Here is a 21140-nt window from a genome sequence, read left to right on the forward strand (position 1 = left end):
GTGATTATTGTTCTTTTCTGGGGTCGGTGATCAGAGATTTTAATAAATGCAAACGAAATCGCTGGTTTCATATTATTAGGCCAATTAGATGGCTACAAAGCTCCCATCACATGGGTGCAAAGCTGCTGCCACAGACAACAGAGCCATTAATCCTTCTGCTCGCTGTTGTTAAGGCTACGCATGTTTAATGCACACTAAAGCGCACAGCCTGTTGCTGATCTGCACACCATCACTTCTCACTTTGTAGTCCAGCAAAAAACAGCCTCTTGGCGTTGCTTTTTGCATTTGGGAGGGGAAAGAAGGCGTGTCCCTGAGTCATGCATATAATAGCAAGGCGAGCGGCGATAAGCTTCGGTTCTCCACTCGTCAGCTCTCTGTACACCAGCAGGCTCAGCCACAACGCTTTCTCTACGATGGCCGATCGCTCATCTGAACAAGTAGTATTCAGCAAGCCGAAGGTACGTTCACAGCTCAGCCGGCTCACTGTAGTGTGAGCTTTAATAATTCAAGCGGTTTCTTTTTCAATTTTCCATGGTTTTACGCCCGGTACGCCTGCTTTGACACTGTTTGGGAACCCTATTGTGAGAACCCCCTCGACAAAAAAGGACTCAAAAGAAAGGTTTAAAAATTAAACATAAAATAAAGTTTAACTTTTAAAAAAAAAAACCCAACTTCCTTCCTGCTGTCGTAATACCCGCACTCAAACACGGAAAAACTTTATTTTTCTTGCTTGGAGTTTGAAATTTGGCTACCCTCCTTTAAACGGACAAAACCTGTTGTATGAATGAAAGGAGCCGTGTGCAGCACCTTTCATTTCAATGCTTTTTTTGCCGCAAAGCAAAGAAATTGGGGAAGGTCTCAAAACTTGATCGTGGCAGTTAAAAATTTATGAATTAATGTCCGCTCGTGGCATAAAAGGCTTCCTCGCTGAATAATAAACAAACGAAACACAACTTTTACATTATTTTCCTGATATAGCTTATCAATAATACTTTTAAAGGGATGATACTGACAACCGATGACCATAACAAAGTTTAACAGTCAAATAAACGTTTATTAGTCAGACAGTTTGACATGCAAATCAGGCACACAGGCAAGAAGTGTATATTGGTGCCCTTTGGAGCCTGAAACCTGTTACCTTCTTAGAAGCAGAGAAAAAGATGTGGGTTCTGTTGCCATGTAGTGTTGAGGTCACGTGATGTTGGCTTGTGAAAAATTTGTAAATGGAGATAACCTAACCTCACAGGGTGCGGTGGCTGCTGGAAGAGATAATCTCATTACACACTAATATGCAGTTGAAGAGCTCATTGTGTGCAGCAACAACTGTCACCGGTTCACCAAACAGGTTTTACTGTATATGCTGAATGCATCACAGTGCTGTAGTTCAGGATTAGTGCGGTATGTGATCATTGGGTTGTGTTTGCTAAACTATGGTTGTGTTAAGCGAATTAACTCCACCTATGAGGCTACATGACTTGTTTTGTTGGTTAGTTGGATTACTCAAAAAGAGTTTAATTCGATGTTTGGCCCAACCTGGAAGTTCTGGATCTGGATTAAAGTTTCAGTAGTTGCACATCACATCTAAATGAGAGTGAAAAAAATAAATGGGAGAAATGTTGTCTTCATGTTCCTGGGTCCAAGAATTTAATCTATGCATAGTGTCATATTTGGCAACCTGACATATGTATTTCCAATAATTAACTCCAATCACATAAAGCTGAAATACAGCCAATGTCAACAAAGAATAAGCTATGAGTGTTGAACAGTACTGTTATGACAAATTTTCACATTACTTTTTCTGCAGACTGGTGCTTAAAATTTCAGGAAGTTTGGTCAGACTAGTTTCAGCGGGTTTCTTTGCTGTCTTAGGTCTGGTGTCTGCTAATGTAATAATTCATTTCTTAAAGAAATGGCTCATAACACATACATCATGACACTAAACATTTTGCATCTTTGCATGTCTTATTTTATCAGACCACCTGTTCTAAACCAAACATATTCAATGTACAATCCTGTAATGCAAAGTAGCAAATGATCACCACTGATTGATTATTTTTGTTGATCACACAATATTTGCTTCATCTATAAAATAGCAGAAATCTGTGAAAGCGTTTCAGTAAGACTGAATACTGTGCTCTCATTGAGCTTCTGTTATGTTTTAATGCTGCACAGCTGCATCACATTAAACGTGCTAAGGCAAATAGAAACATAAAGTTTTGTGCGATGACAGAAGTCAAATGTTGCTTCAAAATAGACCCAACTGGAATCCTGTCCAAACCTCTTTTTAACTTCCTATTTTAGGATTGCCTAATAATTACAGAGTAGATAAGTGGTCATTTTCTTAAAAAGCAGCTTCACAAACAGCTTGTTTGTGACACTGGTTTGTATAAGGCACACAATGTGCTAGAGGAACTGCTATTTTCCTGAAAGAAAGAAATCCCTGAACTTGAACTTGATTACCCAGCTGTCTCCTGTCTGCATCAGCCATGTGGATGCAATATTGCTGACACGCTCGGCTTTTGTGTGGTGTTGTAGGCAAGGGACATCAACAACCTCAAAGATGCACACGCATTTCTGTGGTGAACATTTGGATAGAAACATCTGCTCTTTGGTTACCATTGTCACACCAAAAAGGATGCCGCTACGGAGCTGTGTAGACAGTTCATGTAATAGAAGCAAATCTTGCTCCAACTAGCAATTTTCTACTAAGTTGTTGTGTTTCAATAGGATATTACTGGACTCTGAAAAAAGTCCTTTCAGTCTTTTCAAAAAGTGCAAGGTTGTGTCATTGAAGATTTTTTGCAGGCGGAAACAGATCATAGTGAGAAATACTTAATTCATCTCATATTTGGGAATTTCTATGCAGTTATACAGTTAAGTGGTTGAAACTTTTTAAATTTTCAGTTTCTTCTTTGATGGGTGACACACCTGCTCTGAGGAGTCTGACACCATGATTGCAGCAGAAATACCTGCATATCTATCTAACAAAACTCTTATGTAAAAACTTTCAGCTTCATGCTAACTTTCAAAGTCATGCGTACTATACAAAAAAGAGGAAAATATGTATTAATAATAATAATGCATACTTTATTGATCCCCATGGGGAAATTACTTGTTTTTCCTCTGCATTTGACCCATTCACTCAGTGGGCAGCCACTAAGCAGGTGCTCAGGCAGCAGTGTGTAGGGACGGTACCTTGCTCAGGGGTACCTCAGAGTAGCCATTCAGTGGATTCGAACCCCCGACCTTCCGATCATGGGGCAACCACTCTACCTACCGAGCCATCCCTGCCCCGTTCATGTGTATATATATATAATACATGATGGCATTTGGTGGTTATATTGTTATTTATTATGTTTTGGCATGACAATATAAAACAGAAAAAAAACATAAAGCTGTACATGTAGAGCTGGAAGCTAATAATGTGAAACACTTTAAGCAACTTGTAAGTATTAATAGTTGCTAATTTTCTGTCTGAGTTAATTTATGAACTTTAATCTGGAGCCTTCAAAGTACCAGAGTTACTGAAAACTGAGTAGTGTTACTCATTTTTCTAAAGTGATCAATAGACAAAGACAGACTTTGTAATCTTTCCATAAAATTGGGATTTCATGGTTCTGTCACAAGTTTCACAGGCCAGCATGGCAGCACACTCAAATTCATAACATTTGATGCAATGGAAATACTGTGCTGATGTTGTTTTTAACATTACTCACAGCTTAGGCTTGTTCTTAGACAGAAGTATGATAAGAAGGTTGTGTGGCTTAACCGACATAACTTCATTTAATAATGCATAAAGCCTCTTTCTGTCAAGCGCAGAGCTACAGATAGGATATTGCAGATCTGTATTTTAACAGCTCCAATTAAATCATTTCTATTCATTGTTATTATTGAAAGTTCTGATATGAAAAATTATTTAGAAAACCGCACAGAGATTTGCCATATTTCCAAACCCATCCTTTAACAGGTGCCAGTGACATCAAGCCTTTGAATTCCCTTTTATGTTGGAAACATGGTTTCAACCATATGGGATGAAGCCAAGCTTTTCCAGGTGTAAAAGATGCAAACCCACAACATCTGGCATTTTCCAGGGAAACAGTAGGACATCAGAAATCCCGGCGCTCTTAAATTCAGCTGTCCAGGGTTTAATAAGTCTTTTCAGAGCCTGACACTTTTCTCTATAATATTTATTTAATGTGAAATATCAATTTCTAAAGAAGCAAAAAATGGTGAATAAACATTCCAGCTGTCAGAATTTGATGATTTTGGAGCATGAAAGTGAGTACATCAGCTTTTCCCACTGAGCCCTGCTTGCTTCAGAGCAATAAAAACATGAGCTTTTTTTTTTTTTTTTACATGTGCACTGCAGCATAAACCTTTGTAAACACTGATAGAGGCGCACATGAGAATACAGCCAATGTGAGATTAGTGCTAATAATCACAGTGTGCATGTGGTTACCATGTGTTCTGCCTTCACCCTACCTCATCTTCAGATAATGTCCTAAACTGTCCCAAGTTTCTCTAATTTTAAGCTTTGGCAAAAACAGTGTCCTGTGTCGGTTCCCACTGCTCAATCAGAAGCGGATTAAAGCATATTAACCAGTTGATTAATGCAATAAAAAGATTAAACTTCTATTGAAACAAGTTTCAATAACCTTGCCTAGTTCTTTGCTCATCATCACTTCTAACCAGAGGTTAGAATTAAATGTCTGTGGTAGGAAAATTTTCATTTGAACCTCGCTGTGACAACCAAGGTCTCAGCTGTTAAGGGAGGGGCAGAGATTTATCATTTGTCATCTGGTTGGAAAAATCAGCACTCACAGCGATGGAAGGAGAGCCAGAATACTTATTGTGACCCTTCGTTGGCACTGCTGGCCTTTTCACCACTTGTTGCTCTGTCATGCATACTGCATTCACGATGGGCTGCAGCCAAATCACAGAATTGCAACACACCCCTGCTCTTGCTTGCTGCTCCACTGACATCATATTTGTCTTCTATAAACTCCACCAGGTTTCTGCGTGGAAGTATTTTTGATAATCAGTTTATTTGGTAACAAACTTTCTCATTCACAGGTTGAGCTGCATGTGCACCTGGATGGAGCCATCAGGGTGCAGACCATTATGGATGTTGCCAAGTGAGTTAATATATTTAAATTGTATTCGTTTTTTATTATGGACGTTTAGATATTAACTGTCATGGCAGGTATTTTGGATGATACAGGCCAAAGAAAATTCTCCGACTTTATTTTGAAAAGGCATTTGGCCCATTAGGAATTATGCTTTGGGAAATTGTAATATGGAGCGTGAACTAGGATGCCAGAATGTTTTTTTTTTTTTACATAGTACCAAAATCACTGACTCTTGATATCGTTTTTATTGGTGAAAATAAACTCCTTTATTAGAAAGTAGTTTTAAATCACTGATATGGTCAAGGTAGACCATTGAGTAAAAATCTTAACATTATATTTTGTTGACAGGCCACAGACTGAAATTAGGATGGCTGTCGAGTCGCCTTCTAACATTACTGCACGGTGTAATGCAGGGGTGAGCAACTCCAGACCTCAAGGGCCGGTGTCCTGCAGGTTTTAGATCTCACCCTGGCTCAACACACCTGAATCACATGATTAGTTCATTACTAAGCCTCTGGAGAACTTCAAGACATGTTGAGGAGGTCATTTAGCCATTTGAATCAGCTGTGTTGGATCAAAGACACATCTAAAACCTGCAGGACACCAGCCCTTGAGGCCTGGAGTTGCCCACCTCTGGTATAATGTTAATTGCATTATATTAGCGTGAGCATTAGCCGTTGCAAACATGGAGCATAGTTGATTTCATCATGTCACTGCCTGCTGTCTCAAAAAAGAGGTAACTTGTATTTGAGGAAAACATATGCCTGTCTGTAACTTCCTTTCTTATCAGTGAGTCAGGGTGGAGTTATTGTCAGAGCTGCTCTCTAGTCGCCATCTTTCTAGTGTAGTTTTTGCAGTGGCTTGTGGGCATTTTTCTTCTTCAGCATGTAAGGGTATTACAAAAACATTGGCAGGTGTATGCTGTCCATGTCAATTCTGAACAATGTGAGCCTCGGTACATACGCTGCTGACACTGTCTGCGTTGTTCCTTAAAAATTGTAATATCAAAAGATTAGTTCTGGTGACATGCCTAGTGTAGATTCATTTAAGAAAATAATGCTACGGCAGCAGTTGTGTTATTTTCCAAGAGAATAAGTGCAGAGCAAAATTGGTAATTTCTTAGCTTTATTGTTAGAGGCCCATACTCACTGACATCAAACACACAAGGTAGCCGTGTCCTGAATCTTAACTACTTTGAAAATTTTAAATTCCAACTAGAAGAGCCAACTGCTGGCAGTTTGAAAGAGTGGAGGTTTAAGTCACTTATGCAGTGGCTTTACATTTTATTTCAGGAGGCTACAAGCTTCCTTTATGTACAAGCTATATTTTTTATGACATTTGTCTACCATTTGTTCCTAGTCAGGTAGTTCTCATCTCATTTGATTTGGCAAAATAGCAATATACTCCATCTCAGAAGGCTTGGGTGATGAATATCAGTCACCAAAACAGTCAAATGTTTTTATTCAAAGTTTTAGTGGTTCATGTCACACAAATTACTGCTGTTCCAAATTTCTTTTAAACAAAGTACACAACTCAGTTAAAAAACATTTATAAAGGGTAAAATTAAATGCTTACATTTCAATGCAGTTTTTACATTTTTCTATTTCCTTTTTTTGCCCTATGTTAGGAGGCGTGGTAAAACTCTGCCTGTGAATACTGTGGAGGAGATGAAGAAGAAGATCATTGTTGAAGAGCCTGGCACCCTCACTAGTTTCTTGGAAAAGTTCAACGAGTATATGCACGTAATTGCGTAAGTGCCACATTTCAGTTGCACACTTAGCTAAGGTGTTTCCCTCTTGATCAGCTGACCCTGGGTGCAAAGAACGAGTTACTAATAGCCTAGTTAAGCAGTTTGTTATCACGCTGACATGACAGATTTCCCTATTATGTAGCTACTACAGTCATAGTGCATCCAAAGTCTTTGAAATCAGGATGTGTGGTATAGCTGTGACTGATGATACTGACCTGGCAGGATTATGCAATATAATTGTGCACCATGACAGGGGGTTGATTTTAAATGTCAGACATACAGAAGAGGAACACATTATTACAGAGCTCAAGTTCCACTTCAGCAGCCAAATTAAAACTAGAGTGAAGTTGTTCTCGGTTCCTTTCCAGTGTCACTCTGTCTTATATTTAGTTCCCGCAGTAACTGGCCTCAAACATTTAAAAAGACCGAGTACAGGCCTTCAAATGTTCAATGGCCATAAAAGAATTCAACAATGACGGTCTGTATAATGTCTGGAGTGCTTCATGCAGTTGTGCTGAATGGACTCTTCTGAATCAAGGCGCTTAAAGCCAGGACAGCTTCAACAACACAGGGAACCTGCTAGGCTGAGTTGAGCTTAGGCCGAATTGTTGTATGAGCTTGGCAGTGATGAGGCTGTGTGTGTGTTCTGAGGGGGTTACTGTGAGGACACTGCAGAACATGCATTCAAGGCTGGTCAATGAGCTTTCGCTTTCATTGTAAATGCTGGAAGCAGCGTTGTTTGCAGTCACATGATGTGCAAGTGAAAACGTGCTGCTGGAAAAGAGGGAAAGCTCTAATTCTCTCAGTATTTGCCCAGAATGAAAGTATTGTATTGTCATGCAGAAAATTATGAAACTATTTCATCTGAAAAGAAAGTGTTTTACAAATTCCCCTAACAAACGAGACTCCCTGGATTGATCCCAGGAGGAGAAACAAATTCCTTTGACGTTGTGTCAGAAAGGGCATTCAACATTTTGGGGTCCTTAAAGTCCTTGTACTTATGCTTCTCCAATGTGCACTGGATCTCATACAGTGTGTCAACACCAAGTATTAAACATAATTTCAATAAGGTGAGATCACTTGGAAGAATTTGTACATAATTTAACATGTCAGTGTAAATGATAAAAACGTTTTGCTTATTTCACCTGGTTTTAAATTGTAGAAGAAAGCCGAGAGGATCATTATGCACAACATGGAATAGTTGTCAGTGTCAGCGAATTTAATCTAATACAGATTATAAGTCAATCAGCAAAAAAATACGTCCCGTATCATAGATCATATCAATAACACTTGAGCTAACTCCTAGAAATGCTTATACTGCGCATTGTGAAAGACAGTAATGTATAGATAGCTGGTTAGGAGTGGCCAGTGCTTTTGCTTTTTTTTTATCATTGAGATAAGCTTATCAGAGCTAATGGGCATTTTAATTTATTCTGTGTTTTTCTGTTTCAATTCTCAGTGGAGACCGAGAGGCCATTAAAAGGATAGCCCGTGAGTTTGTTGAAGACAAAGCCAAAGAAGGAGTGATTTATGTTGAAGTTAGATACAGCCCACATTTTCTAGCTAACAGTGGAGTGAAGCCAATTCCATGGAACCAGGAAGAGTAGGTATTTGGTTTGCACAGCTCAAATAAAGGATCAAATAAACTTCTGATTCATTTACTGGAACGTTTCTTATTGTCTTTGCTCAGGGGCGACCTGAGCCCAGATGAGGTGGTGAGACTGGTTAACGAGGGCCTCAGCGAGGGGGAGAGAGAGTTCAAAATCAAAGCCAGGTCCATTCTATGCTGCATGCGCCACATGCCAAGTAATGAACTGTTCATGCTCCTGTCTGCTCACACAACCTTGTGAGATAAGGTTTCTTGCTGTACTGTGTTCTGCCTTAGCCACTGCCTCAGTTATTGTTTTTAGAAAATAAAAATAAAATGAACACAAGCGCCACAGAAAAACACAACATGCTAACTTAATTTATACTATATAGATATAGATAGATATAGATATGCAAACCTTTCGTATTTCTTTCAAATGAACATGCTACAAATTGTTGGTCTCCAATGAGCACTGTATGAATGTCTGATGGACTGTTTTAGACAAAAGCACTTTGAGCTCATGAAATGAAATTGCTAACGTGACTGTGTTAGTTCAGCTGATGGTTAGCACTGCACTCACATCCAGAGGTTTCTGAGGACAAACCATCTAGGTGGATGGAGCCTTTCTGTGAGGAGTTTGCATGTGGCAAATCCACTATCGTTCAGAGCCTGAATGATAGTGGATTTGCCACTATTTGGTTATTTAAAAATCGAATATATGAGCCAATATTTTCTCCTCTCAGATACACAATATATTGACAGATTTCCCTAAAATTTGTGTAGATGTTTACGAGGTTTTACAAAGATCTTAGAAAAATGACAGTGCAGTGTAAATATATTTTTAAAAGACCTGGATTACTTATTTATTCTGCTTGGCTCTGCCTGGTTAGCTGATAAGTTTGTGGTGTACTAAATGTGCAATATAAATGTGCTACACACAAGGAAGCTACAGAATTCCCTTCTGGCAGACAAACTAAGGGTGGTTCCCATGTCTGCTTTGCTTTATTATTTTATTTATTGGCTGTCATTAATAGTAATACTAATACATCAACAAGTAGCTAATATCAGCTGATATATTGGCCTCACTGGGTGATTCAGGTGCTTAACTTTTCCCACAGTCAGGTTATTTGGTCATTCTAAATTAGCTGTATGTGTAGATGGTAGTCCATCCCTCTGTGTCAGCATCATCTACCTCACCCTTGGCCCAGTGTCAGCAGACATACTCTCTATCCTGTGACCCATTTATACGTCCCAGAATCATGTTACAAACAGCGTGTGATTTAGTGTGGTGATGTTATGGGAATTACTGTCTGAAAAAGACCAGGGGTACTCAAAACATCAGTTTTTGTGGTGTAGTATTTAGGTATAACTGGAGACCCACAGTTTGTAAACTATTCATTTTTCTACATCAGTCACAAGCTGTGATAAACCAGTAACATGTGCAGGGTGTTTTGTCACTCCTTGACAGCTGAGATAGGCTCCAGTCACCTACTATTACTGAATTTGATAAACCGTTAAGAAAATGGAGGAACTGATGATCATAGATAAACGTTCCCTAATTAGCACTTAAAAGGATATCTGAGGGTAATGAGAAAGCCTCAGGTTTTGGTATTTTCTCTCAGTGGTTATTGATTAAATAGCTCCAAAGTAATTAGGATTAATCCTCAGAAGGATTTGATCACTGAACATTTGTTGAGGTTTTTGGCCATCAAAGAAAATAACAATATTACTTGTATTTAGAGGCAAGAAAACATCAAGGATTCTATTAAAAAAAAAAAAAAAAAAAAAAAAAAAAGCATTAGAGATCCACAGCTTTCACAGGAGAGGGCTAACGAGTGCTGCTAGTATCTGCACAAGTACACACTTCAAACTGCTGTATCAGTAATTCTAACTGAGGTAACATGAGCAGTTACCGTTAGCAGCAGCAGCACTGATCGTAGAGATGTGTCCTTTGCTCTACTCCGTTCCTGCAGCTGTTTCCGGTATAACCGCCAAGTGAAACTCATATCTGCCATCGTGCATTTTCTAGTACAAGTCTCACAAAAACAGGCTGAAGCTGTTTACATTTTATTTTCATTTGTGACTTTGTGAACGGGACATCTGAATTTGTTATGGTTTAGACAGCAAATACAGATGCATTACCAGCTGTTGCATGCAGGTAGAGTAGTTTATGCTTAAACACGTTACAGTGCGTACTTACGTAACTTTGGATTTATGTAAAAGTAGAATAGATATGAGTGAAGTAATAACAGACAGGATGTGACGCACCAAGTTGAGGAAACACTTTATTGCTTTCGTGCTGAACATTAGATAAGAAACAGTGTTTTTGCAATAATAATAAAACCAGGAGATCAGCATGGAGCAACCACGTTTGTATGTTCAAAGGTTACAAAGGTCACATGTTGCTGGCACTGGTTTCACATTGACTTTACAGACTGTTTCATTAAGAACAAAACCTCTGTTATTATCAGCCAGGTGAATACAGTTATGAATGTTCATTAAAGTTGTCTTGAACTTGTCATAAAAGAAGATTAATCATGTCGTCACATTTATGTATCATTTAGCATGTGTGCTATCAGTTAGCAGGACCAAGCTGTTTGGTAACACATGTATGTTTTAAATTCTCCAGGCTGGTCAAAGGATGTTGTGGAGCTGTGTAAGAAATATAAGGATGAGGGAGTGGTTGCCATTGATTTGGCAGGTGATGAGTCTCTCAACTGTGAAGCCAATCCTGAACACATGGAGGCCTATGAGGTGAGCTTGTTGAAACACCAGTATGATGAACATCATCCATCAGAAGGAACTTTAAATTGTCTTTGTTTCACAACAATGCCATATAATCCAGCCTCACCCCCTTCAGCTGTAACAATAAAGTATTATGTCATTTTTGAGGTCATAAAAATACCTTTACAGTTGTAAAATCTAAAAAGAAATGCCTAACTACAATACCTTTAAAAAAAACACCTTTACAGTCGTAGAGTCTGTCATACTCCGAGTGGCTACGGCCAGATAAATATAGCTGCTTTTTTTTGCATCATTAACTTTCAGGCATCCTTAGAGTATTGGAAGCTTTATTTTACAGCTGCATGGAGAGAGACGTTTGTGGGATCGTAATTTTCCACAGTCAAAATTCATAACCGTTGGATGCATTACCATGAAATCCTTTGGGAACCTTAAAATAAATGGTCCCTAAAGGATAAATTCTATTGACCTGCATTTTAATGCAACACTGTCAGTGAATGATGTTCATTCCTTACATGGTAAGATGTCTTACATACAGATTTAGGAGAAAATGCTTCTCAGATGCTATTTTGGTCATGCCCCGACTTTTCCTCTAGCACCACCGGATGTAAACATTTTTGCACATTTTAAATGTTTTTAGTACTTTTTAAGAAATTGGTTTGGTGCAAATGTATTTCTAAGTCAGACTGGAATAAAGACTTTATCATCTCACAGAAATATATGGTAAAAACTTCAGCTGGTACAATATTTTTGTTTTACAACAATTTACCTAATAAGATGCCTGACAGCCTTGATCGTAGTTCCTAGTTAGCAAGCTCGAGCATGCACAGACACTTAACTAAGCGGGTGATCGTGGTTATGTTTACACTTTGCATTAATGTTTTAGCAATATCATTGTGGGCGTGTAATCATTGTGGATTTAATTGGTGTATAACTTCTATGGAATGGGGGCTTTATGACATCGTTAGTCTATTTGCTGGTCTGCTGAAATATCCTGACAGCTGTAGGACAGATTGACATATAATCTGTTTTTCTTTGGTAATGCCCTGAGTTTGCCTTCTTCTTCTGGTTATAGGTAAAATGTCTCAAACTATTGGCCCTGGTTGCAATATATGATAAAGACGCTCTCCTTAGAATTGATCACTATGATTTTCTCTGCCCTTTTAACTATCACCAATTTTAGTTGCATATTTAGAGGAGCACACAGTAAAATGTAATTTAGATTGTGTATTTTATCATAATCCTAGTTTTCTTTTGACGCTGCAGCTAAGTACAGCCGCAGAGTAAATGTTCTCAGTGAGAAAGTTGTATTTATTTATTGGCATAGACCACTATATAGAGAATTTATGTACTGATGCATATCTCTATCCAGCAAATATGGGAGAAAAATCTAATTTCCCCAAACCAATTTCCTCTTATGCAGTGAAGCTTGTCAGAAAAATCCAATTTCTTTTTCTGCCAGCCAGTATTGATTAATTCTGGGAACACCACAGTAAGTAATCAGTTTTCCCTGTCAGACCTTAATGAAGGAAGTAGATTAATCACTTAATGCACTGAAGTGCTGGATATTTTACATCAGTTAATTACATCAATTTTACATTAATTACATTCTGAAAGACAGGAGGGGTTATGATTACCAGCATGGGTAGGTATCATATCATAATTTGTATTTCATACTTTTTTAGTATGAAAACAAAAGAGTAGCAATAATAATAGAGCTAAATACTCCTAAAGAGATCTGACTGTGGTCGTTTGTTTTGGTATTCTGTTGTTACTGTCAGTGATGCACAGGAGAGAAACTGTAGCAAAAATCTGGCAAATAGAATACAAAAATTGGAAAGGCAGGAAAAACAAACTTGGTGGTGATTAGAAATCAGAATCAGAATCTCTTTATTGGCATTGCACACTAAGAAATGAAGTGCAGTACCCTTTAAGGTATAAACGTTATATACAAAATAAATAAAACAAAATATAAATAGGGAAGGCTAAACAAAAAGACAGACATTCAGAAAATGTGCACAGCAGTGCCTTCATATCCTGTGTCATCTGATGACAGCAGTTCAAACACATTATGATGAGTTACGTCAAATATTTTGAGCTTTTCTGAGAAGTTCCTCCAGAGAGTGGGAACTTCACAGCAGCAACCTTTAAACAACCTTTAAATGAGAAGTAGGTAGGAACAATTAAACACACGTGAAACAAATGAGGGCATTCGATTGCAGAGGCAGGATAAAAAGAAGAAAATCATAAAAACTTCAAAGTAAGAATCTAAAAACACAAATAACTAGCAAAGACTAAGGCATGAAAACACAAAAGTCTGGGGGGAAATAACACTAGAAATTATTAATAACTAATGGGTACCTCAAAAAGAATCACAATTTCAAACCCTTGAAGTCTTTTTGAGTCATGTGCAGTTAAACATTACAGTAAATAATGAGTTTAGCCTAAAACTTGTCCTCACTGGATACTTGAATCATTTACTAAGCTGCTGTTTTAATATTAATACCCCCCCCCAAACACAACGTGTTGATGTAGTAATAGTATAAGAAAACACTACATGAACTTTCATCTGTGAGCATGAAAAAAATTCCTTTCAGTCACTGCCTCGGCTTGTGCGTCAATGAAAGTAATTCATAAGCTAGTTGTAAACCATGTTGTGCAATTCCAGTGCAGCATCTGCAGATGTTGCATGGATTTTGTTGGCTGGCTCATTATGCATTAAGCATCAACAGAAAGTACAATACCATCTGAATGACTGAAGCATTTCTGTAATGTTATTCAGTGTAAGGTAAACAGCTTGCATGCGTATATGTGCGTATAGATAGGTAAATAACACAGTTGCAGCTGAAAGTTGCATGCACTCGTCTTGGATATGAATGTTTGGGCTTGCAGTGATTTCTGTGAGCTGTTCTTTTTCTTTGGAGTCATTGCACAACATCCAGAAAAAAAAACCTGACTAACTTCTTGAGGCCAAGGCCTCTCAAATTTCTGTTAATGCTCGTGATCAAATACAGCTGGGCTTGTTTTACCACACTCATTGGACTGACAAACACATACAAATGCATCTAGTACAACTAATAATACCCAAATTTTGTTAAAAGTACCTAAGAATGCTCATGTTGACCAAACGCTTCCAACAAACTTCTGGCATAATAATCTAAGGGGTTTTGTTTGTATTTTCCAACCCTGTATACAGAATTTTTATTTCAGACAACCCCAAATAACTAAAACTTTGTGTCTCAAACTCTGAGTGAAGATACGTGGTGTACAATCGTTAAGCACTAGAATAATTCACAGAAAACCTTTCAGTGCAACTGTATGTGCATTAAGTAAATCTACAGTTTACATTGTATTCATTGCATACATTTTATTTGTTACATTTTTGTCATTCTTTGTTTTTCCTTTAGAGAGACATTGTTTTTCTAACATCTCTTTATGACGAGCAGTATTTATCACTATCTGCTGTGAAATGTATATACAAGCCCCCACACTGTACGTTAATTATTAAGGAGTACCAGAGCTGACAGAACAAAGTCCTCCCTAATATTGAAGGTTATCTTCATATGTGATCATTAGATGCATGCAGTATGAGCTGATTAAGCAGGACACACTCGGTGTGCCAGAGGTTGTAGATGCTAAAATGAAACCAGATGTTCAAACCAGAGTAATGCCATCTCTATATTTAGTTTACTTCGATGACAAATTAAACATTCATTTTTATTTCAATGTGTACCCACTGGGGGAACGTTTATTAAAGTTTTCACTTCTGCCAGAATAAGTGTGTACAAGAACCTGTCTACATTATAAACGGCACTCAAGTCAGTGGTACACATTACAGATGTGGAAACCAAATGTTTGGCTGAGCTCTTTGATTGCTGCTGCGTTTCATGATTGATTTTGTTCCCAGGAAGCAGTACGCTGTGGGATCCACAGGACAGTTCATGCTGGCGAGGTGGGGCCGGCCTCTGTGGTGAAGGAGGTGAGCTGTTCAACAGTAACTTGAGACATTTGTGAACAGGCTGGTGCAGCCTACTGATTGTTTAACCGTCCGTAAAAGCACGTTTAAACAAAACAGTCAAGCCACATGTTAACAACAGAATTAAGGGCAGAGGTCCAAAGAAAACAAGAAGAGCATAGCTCTATGTCCGCTGTAGCCCAGCTGAAGGTTAGTGTGAAAACAAATTGGGAGTGCCTTTAAATTGCTCCATACGTACTGTGTGCATTTTAAGGAAGTAAGCAGCTCAACTATGAGACATTTCTGAGTGAGGTGGTGGAGTCATGTTAGTGCTTATATATCCTAAAATACCTGTAAACTAAACGATCAAGCCACACAGTGACAACAAAAAGGGCGGGCATGTCAATAAAATAAGTGTTTTATATTTAGTGTTGCCCATTTGAGGCCTGGTAAAAGAATACATTTAACACTGAGTAAATACTATATATGGGTAAAGGACGACACAACAACGGACATGTGAAGGTCCAACAACATAACAAACATGTGAGGCACACCCACGGCCAACCCTGAGAGGGCCCCTTTCCTCCAGCAGAGAGCAGACAAATTTTAGCACAACTTCTTCGATAGCTGGTTCATTATCATTGGAGTATAACTGAAATAAATTATGCAACACTAACTGTAGACTGTTGGGCGACTGCGGCTCATGTGGTAGAATAGGTTGTCTGTCAATCAGAAAGTCAGGGGATCAGTTTTCTTGGATCACTGTGATACTGAGCCTTATGTTGTCCCTGACACATCCATCGTGTGAGTGTGTGTGAATGATAGATAAAAGCATAGAGGTATAGATAAAAGCACTGCATGAATTTGTGCGAATGAGAGATGTAGCAGAAAGTGCTCAAAATGAGTAGAAGTACCAGTCGAAATAAAGTGTCACAGCTGCTGTCACTAATCATGCAGTAACTCGTTATTACTCGTTATAAGTTATTGTACAAAACCCTGCCCCTCTATTTAGATCTGTGCACATTCTTACTGCGTAGACAAGATATTTAAATAGAGCAAACTTTCCTCAAATGCTCACTTTGGGTCACACATCTGCCGCTCACCCTACACTGAAGCTACAGAAGTGTTCTCAGTTTCGTTTGATGTTGTCTAAACATCTACCTGGTAACATGGACTGCATCCTTCGCAGCTGTTGCTGACTGGCAGCGGCATGGTTCATTCAAACTCCTGTGGGGCCTACAAGGGTATACTTAAGAACCCAATATAGGTCTACATACTGTGCTTATTTTTTAATGTCCATCCAAACTTCTGTAGTGCATAACCACTTTATGTCTGACTAAAATAAAACGGCTGCTCTCTAAAGAACCCATCCTTTAAACTGACAGTTCAGCTATGGCATAACATCTGAATGTGCCTCCAGAAATAGCTTGAAGGCACTGCTGACATGTGCAATTTTCTACACTTTATAACCTTTCACCTCTATGTTATGAATTTCTGTTTCAAATTTAGGCTGTGGAAGTGCTGAAAGCTGAACGTGTTGGACACGGTTACCGCACTCTGGAGGACGACGACCTGTACAAAAAACTGCTGGCTCAAAACATGCACTTTGAGGTAAAGAACTGTGTGAAATTCTCAGCATTTTCATTATAAATATGAATCATACGCAAAGTTATCTAATCTATTAAATGTACTTTGCTCTTTGATCATATTGCTCATTACAGACAGGAAATGAGATTGTTCTACTAGATAATTACATTGATAAGTGGACTGGAGGGCTACTAAGTATCTACTTAGCGACAGTGATACACTGACCCCTAGTGGAGAATTTGATGTTTGCCTCTTTGTCAATTCCTTGCATCCTTTCCTGCAAGTGGAAGAGACACTTTATAAAATCAGACATTCTCATAGAGCTCTGTTTATTGTTTTGCTGTAGCCTCCAGCTGTATTTTCTGGTCTCAGATGTCAGCTGTTGATGATGGTTTATATATTTAGGCATACTGCCTTTAGATAAATTCACAACATGGCAGAATGTGACAAGGACACAATATTTGTGTCCTTTTCATGCAGTTGATCATCTTAAATAAATGAAACAACATATGAACACAAAGAAACCTTATCTTTAGAGTGCTTCAGCTACATATATACCAGCTCTATGTCATGGCTCTTTTATACGTCATGGGTAAGAAGATTTCTGCAAAGTATATAGCTGCGGATCCTCAATTTTAGCTCTTGCAAGAAGTTCCTCTCTCCTCCGTCCTTCAGATGTAGTTTAGGAATGAAGACATCCTTTGAGATGGGACACTCAGATTGATTTCACAAGTAGGAAGTTTTGAGGAGTTAAGGAGGTACAGAATAAAAAGAAAAGACCTTGGAGTAGTCTCTGATGCCTTAGTGCGGCACTTAAGGGATCTATGGCATCATTAATTCCAAGTGTGCTTTTCCTGCCACAAGTCAAAATGTCTACTGTGAAAAAGGTGTTTTAGAAACACCTCATCTTGTGTTTACATCCTTTTGTTGTAAGGAGAATCAGGGAAGCATTGAGGCGACCTTTGTCGTGATTTGGCGCTATATAAATAAAATTGAATTGAATTAGAAAAAAAAAAGACCGGAATATTTTGGCCTCTCAGTTTTGCCTTTGCTGTTCTGATTGCAGACGTGTCCTATTTCGAGTAAGCTAACAGGTGCCTGCAACGCAGACTTCACCACACACCCCGTCATCACGTCAGTTTCTGTTTTTTTTTTTTTTTTATAAAAAAATTTCAATTATTTTATTTAAATATTAACTAACTTTGGGCATCTATTCATTTTCGTACTATTTCTTTCGTGCAGGTTCATGAAAGACAAAGCTAACTACTCTCTGAACACAGATGACCCTCTGATCTTTAACTCCAACCTGCATCACGACTACCAGACAGCACACCAACACATGGGATTCACCGAGGAGGAATTCAAACGACTGGTGAGATCAAATGCATGAATAATCATAGCAGTAGTTCACAGGAAGAATTCATTTGAATATGGTTTGAAAAGAAGGCAGGGGGTGTAATTGCAAGGTATATTGCATCGTTAATTGAAGCAGGGACCAAACCTTCCATGGAGAAATAATCCACTGTTCACCGAAGAGCCTCAGACGCACCAATTGAGCTTCACATCCAAGTTCCACCAGGTTTGGAATAATTTTCCAAGAGCTTATTAAAAGGATGGTGACACTGACATTTTAATTGGCTTTTTTCCAAGAGCGAACTTAGATCAATGCTCATTTAATCTTTATAGCAGATTGTGAAGCTACATCCAGGAAACAGCTAGCATAGCTCTATAGAGGTAACGAATATGAGCTATAAAGCTCAGTAATTGCAACATTGTGGTTAAATAAAGACTAACATAATGTAAAAAGGGCACATTTTGATTTTACTGGAGGATTAATTGCCAGACTATTTCCTGACCGGGAACAGTGACAGAAGAGGATGCCTGTCATCACTGGGAGTATGACAGGTGTCTTTTCATGCCATATTGCACCAGGATTCACAGAAACTCTGGTCCAAAGTCACCAATTGTGGAGTTACATTTAGTTTTTTATTTTATATATGATAAGCAAGCATAAGTATTCAAAAGCACAACAGTGCCATTAAGCAGTAAGCTGCAGCATTCTGCATCATTTCTGCCTTCATCAATCTCATCTCATCAATCTTTGCTGATTCAGGACATTTATTGCAAAACTAGCAAATGCAAATTGTGTTTTAAAGATTAATGCTTCAGTAGCTCCATATATTTCTCTGTGCATTTATCATATAACATCTATATATGAATTTGAAGATGCACAAGACACTGTTTTTCTCCTGTACCTCTATATTCACTGCACATACATGAGTATGAAACTTCTAGCTGACTGCTTACTGTTGATGAGAGTGTGACTAAGTTCCCAGATTCCTGAACCATTCCCTAAAAGTTAATTCCCCAGCTCAATGTGAAATCTGTCTTGTGTCTTACAGAACATTTGCTCTGCACAGTCAAGCTTTCTACCTGCCAAGGAAAAGGAAGAGCTGCTTAAAACACTCAATGAGGCCTATGAGATGATCCAGAGCACTGCCTTTTAACCCTGACCAGTAATTCTGAGGAGAAACCTAAAGCAGGGACAAATCACTCTGAGACCTTAATCTTCCATGTGATGCAGTGGAACATGTTTTTAGTCATTTGTAACCCAACAAACAACATACACAGAATATTACATCAGATATGCTGTTTACCAATGGGAAGCATCCTTCATCTTACATACCTGTATATCATCTGTTTGTGTATTTAGCAACATTGCATCTGATTACAAGGTGCAAGCACAAAAACCACAAAAATCAGAAACTATACATAATTTAAATTTGGCTGTGCTTTTTTTTTTTTTTTTTTTTCTTTTCTTCTTGCACATCTCTAGATCGCTTCCAGCACCACTGCTATTTTTATATTGTTCCATAGAAGGCCCATTGTGTACGCTTGTGACTTTCACCACAGACCTCCAACAGAGAGAAAACATCAGCTGTGATGGCACACGTGGCATTAAAGGCACAGAAGATTTTTTTTTTTTTTTTAACACAAAAAACACAAAATCTTCACTCAAAACCAGCCCTGGTTACCAGAATTGGCTCCCTGTGGCTTCATCTGCCTCGTAAAATGAAAATCTAATTGAAGGTGTCTGGGCTAACTCTAAAATGACAGGGAGAGGAGCTCATTCATGGTGGAGCTACTCTTTTGCATTGAACAGATCTCACTGAGGTGGTTCAGGCAGATTCAGGAAACACCAGATTGTCTCTCAGTTGGCTTAGGAAAACACTGGAAGCTGTAGGAGGAGCATATACTGCAGTGGTAGGAAGACAAGGGGACAGAATAAGATGTCTATGAAGGAATCTAAAAACAGCAGCTGTGCTGGAAGTGGTAAAGAGATGCAGAAGAAGATAACCTTGAAAGGAAGAATACCCAAATGTACACTTGGGTTTTTTGCATTTTTATGGGCCGGATCCCAGATTTCTTTTTAATCATACTTAGTATTTGCATAGCTTTAATGTGTTAGTTATGGGTGCTTGTTTTGGACATAGTCAGGGTCCCCTGCTGTGTCCAAAAATATAGAATGAAACATATTGTGTTATATCAGAACTTTGGATATACAGGGTGAATCAAAAAGAATCATCCGATTTCAATGTGCTTTAATTCTGCAGCCGTTTACTCCAGACACGTTCGCAAAAGTGTGGGAGGAGTTTGACTCTCGTACGGACATACGCTGCGTGGCCCGAGTACGACACATTGATCACTTGTGAACGTTTTGTATGTAAAATTTTATATTCAGCCATATATTTTAAACTTTACTGCAAGCGTCTATGTCCATTGTTTAAACGAAAATAGCCTTTTGAAATCGGATGATTTTTTTTAATACATCCTGTATTTATCATCTTGTGTTTACATCCTTTTGTTGTAAGGAGAATCAGGGAAGCATTGAATGCACAATTACACTTCTAAGTAACAGGTTTAACACATAACCAGACTGGAAAAGGAAAAATAGGGGAGGTTATTTGTAGTTCACACCTTAAACGTTCATGTTTGAAGAAAACAATGACATGAAGGATAACTGAAAGCAGTGGAGGCTAAGAACTGCAAAATATAGTTCACTTTCAATATCCACTGTTCAGTTGCAGGTGAAGTATCGTAATCCAGTGTTAGAGACATGTGCTTTTTCCCTTGTATGTGCAAAACTTCAGGGTGTGTCAGGCGAACACAGCTCAATACCAAAAGTTTAGCCTTACATGTGTACACTAGGTGGCACACTACTGTTACCTAGATAGACAACTGACTATGGTTTTGCATTTGATAACTACTCTCTTTACTCTTGTTTGATGTATGTATTTATTAAAAATTTTTAAAAAAGCACATCCATTTATAACCACATTTATGGAATTTATAAGAAAACAAAATAAAAGCTACTATAAAATGTTCCTG

General features: G+C 38.4%; 1 protein-coding gene across 1 annotated transcript; it reads left to right on the top strand.

Moving 5' to 3' along the window:
• The first annotated feature begins 330 nt into the window (after positions 1 to 330).
• ada (adenosine deaminase) lies at positions 331 to 21136 on the top strand. Its single transcript, XM_004560282.4, has 11 exons — positions 331 to 458; positions 5074 to 5135; positions 6757 to 6879; positions 8339 to 8482; positions 8570 to 8685; positions 11097 to 11221; positions 15117 to 15188; positions 16674 to 16775; positions 17818 to 17885; positions 17994 to 18123; positions 19154 to 21136. The coding sequence occupies exons 1-11, from the start codon at positions 414 to 416 to the stop codon at positions 19256 to 19258; spliced, it is 1092 nt and encodes a 363-aa protein (XP_004560339.2). The 5' UTR covers positions 331 to 413; the 3' UTR covers positions 19259 to 21136.
• The last annotated feature ends 4 nt before the right edge of the window (positions 21137 to 21140 follow it).

The sequence above is a fragment of the Maylandia zebra genome, linkage group LG20, assembly GCF_041146795.1.
Source record: "Maylandia zebra isolate NMK-2024a linkage group LG20, Mzebra_GT3a, whole genome shotgun sequence".
Taxonomy (NCBI): domain Eukaryota; kingdom Metazoa; phylum Chordata; class Actinopteri; order Cichliformes; family Cichlidae; genus Maylandia; species Maylandia zebra.

Bases quoted from the DNA above. Each gene is read 5' to 3' on its own strand.
- ada (XM_004560282.4), top strand. From the start codon at position 414: ATGGCCGATCGCTCATCTGAACAAGTAGTATTCAGCAAGCCGAAG. The intron at 5,136-6,756 runs GTGAGTTAATAT...GCCCTATGTTAG, and splicing joins ACCATTATGGATGTTGCCAA to GAGGCGTGGTAAAACTCTGC. The intron at 8,686-11,096 runs GTAATGAACTGT...TAAATTCTCCAG, and splicing joins CTGCATGCGCCACATGCCAA to GCTGGTCAAAGGATGTTGTG.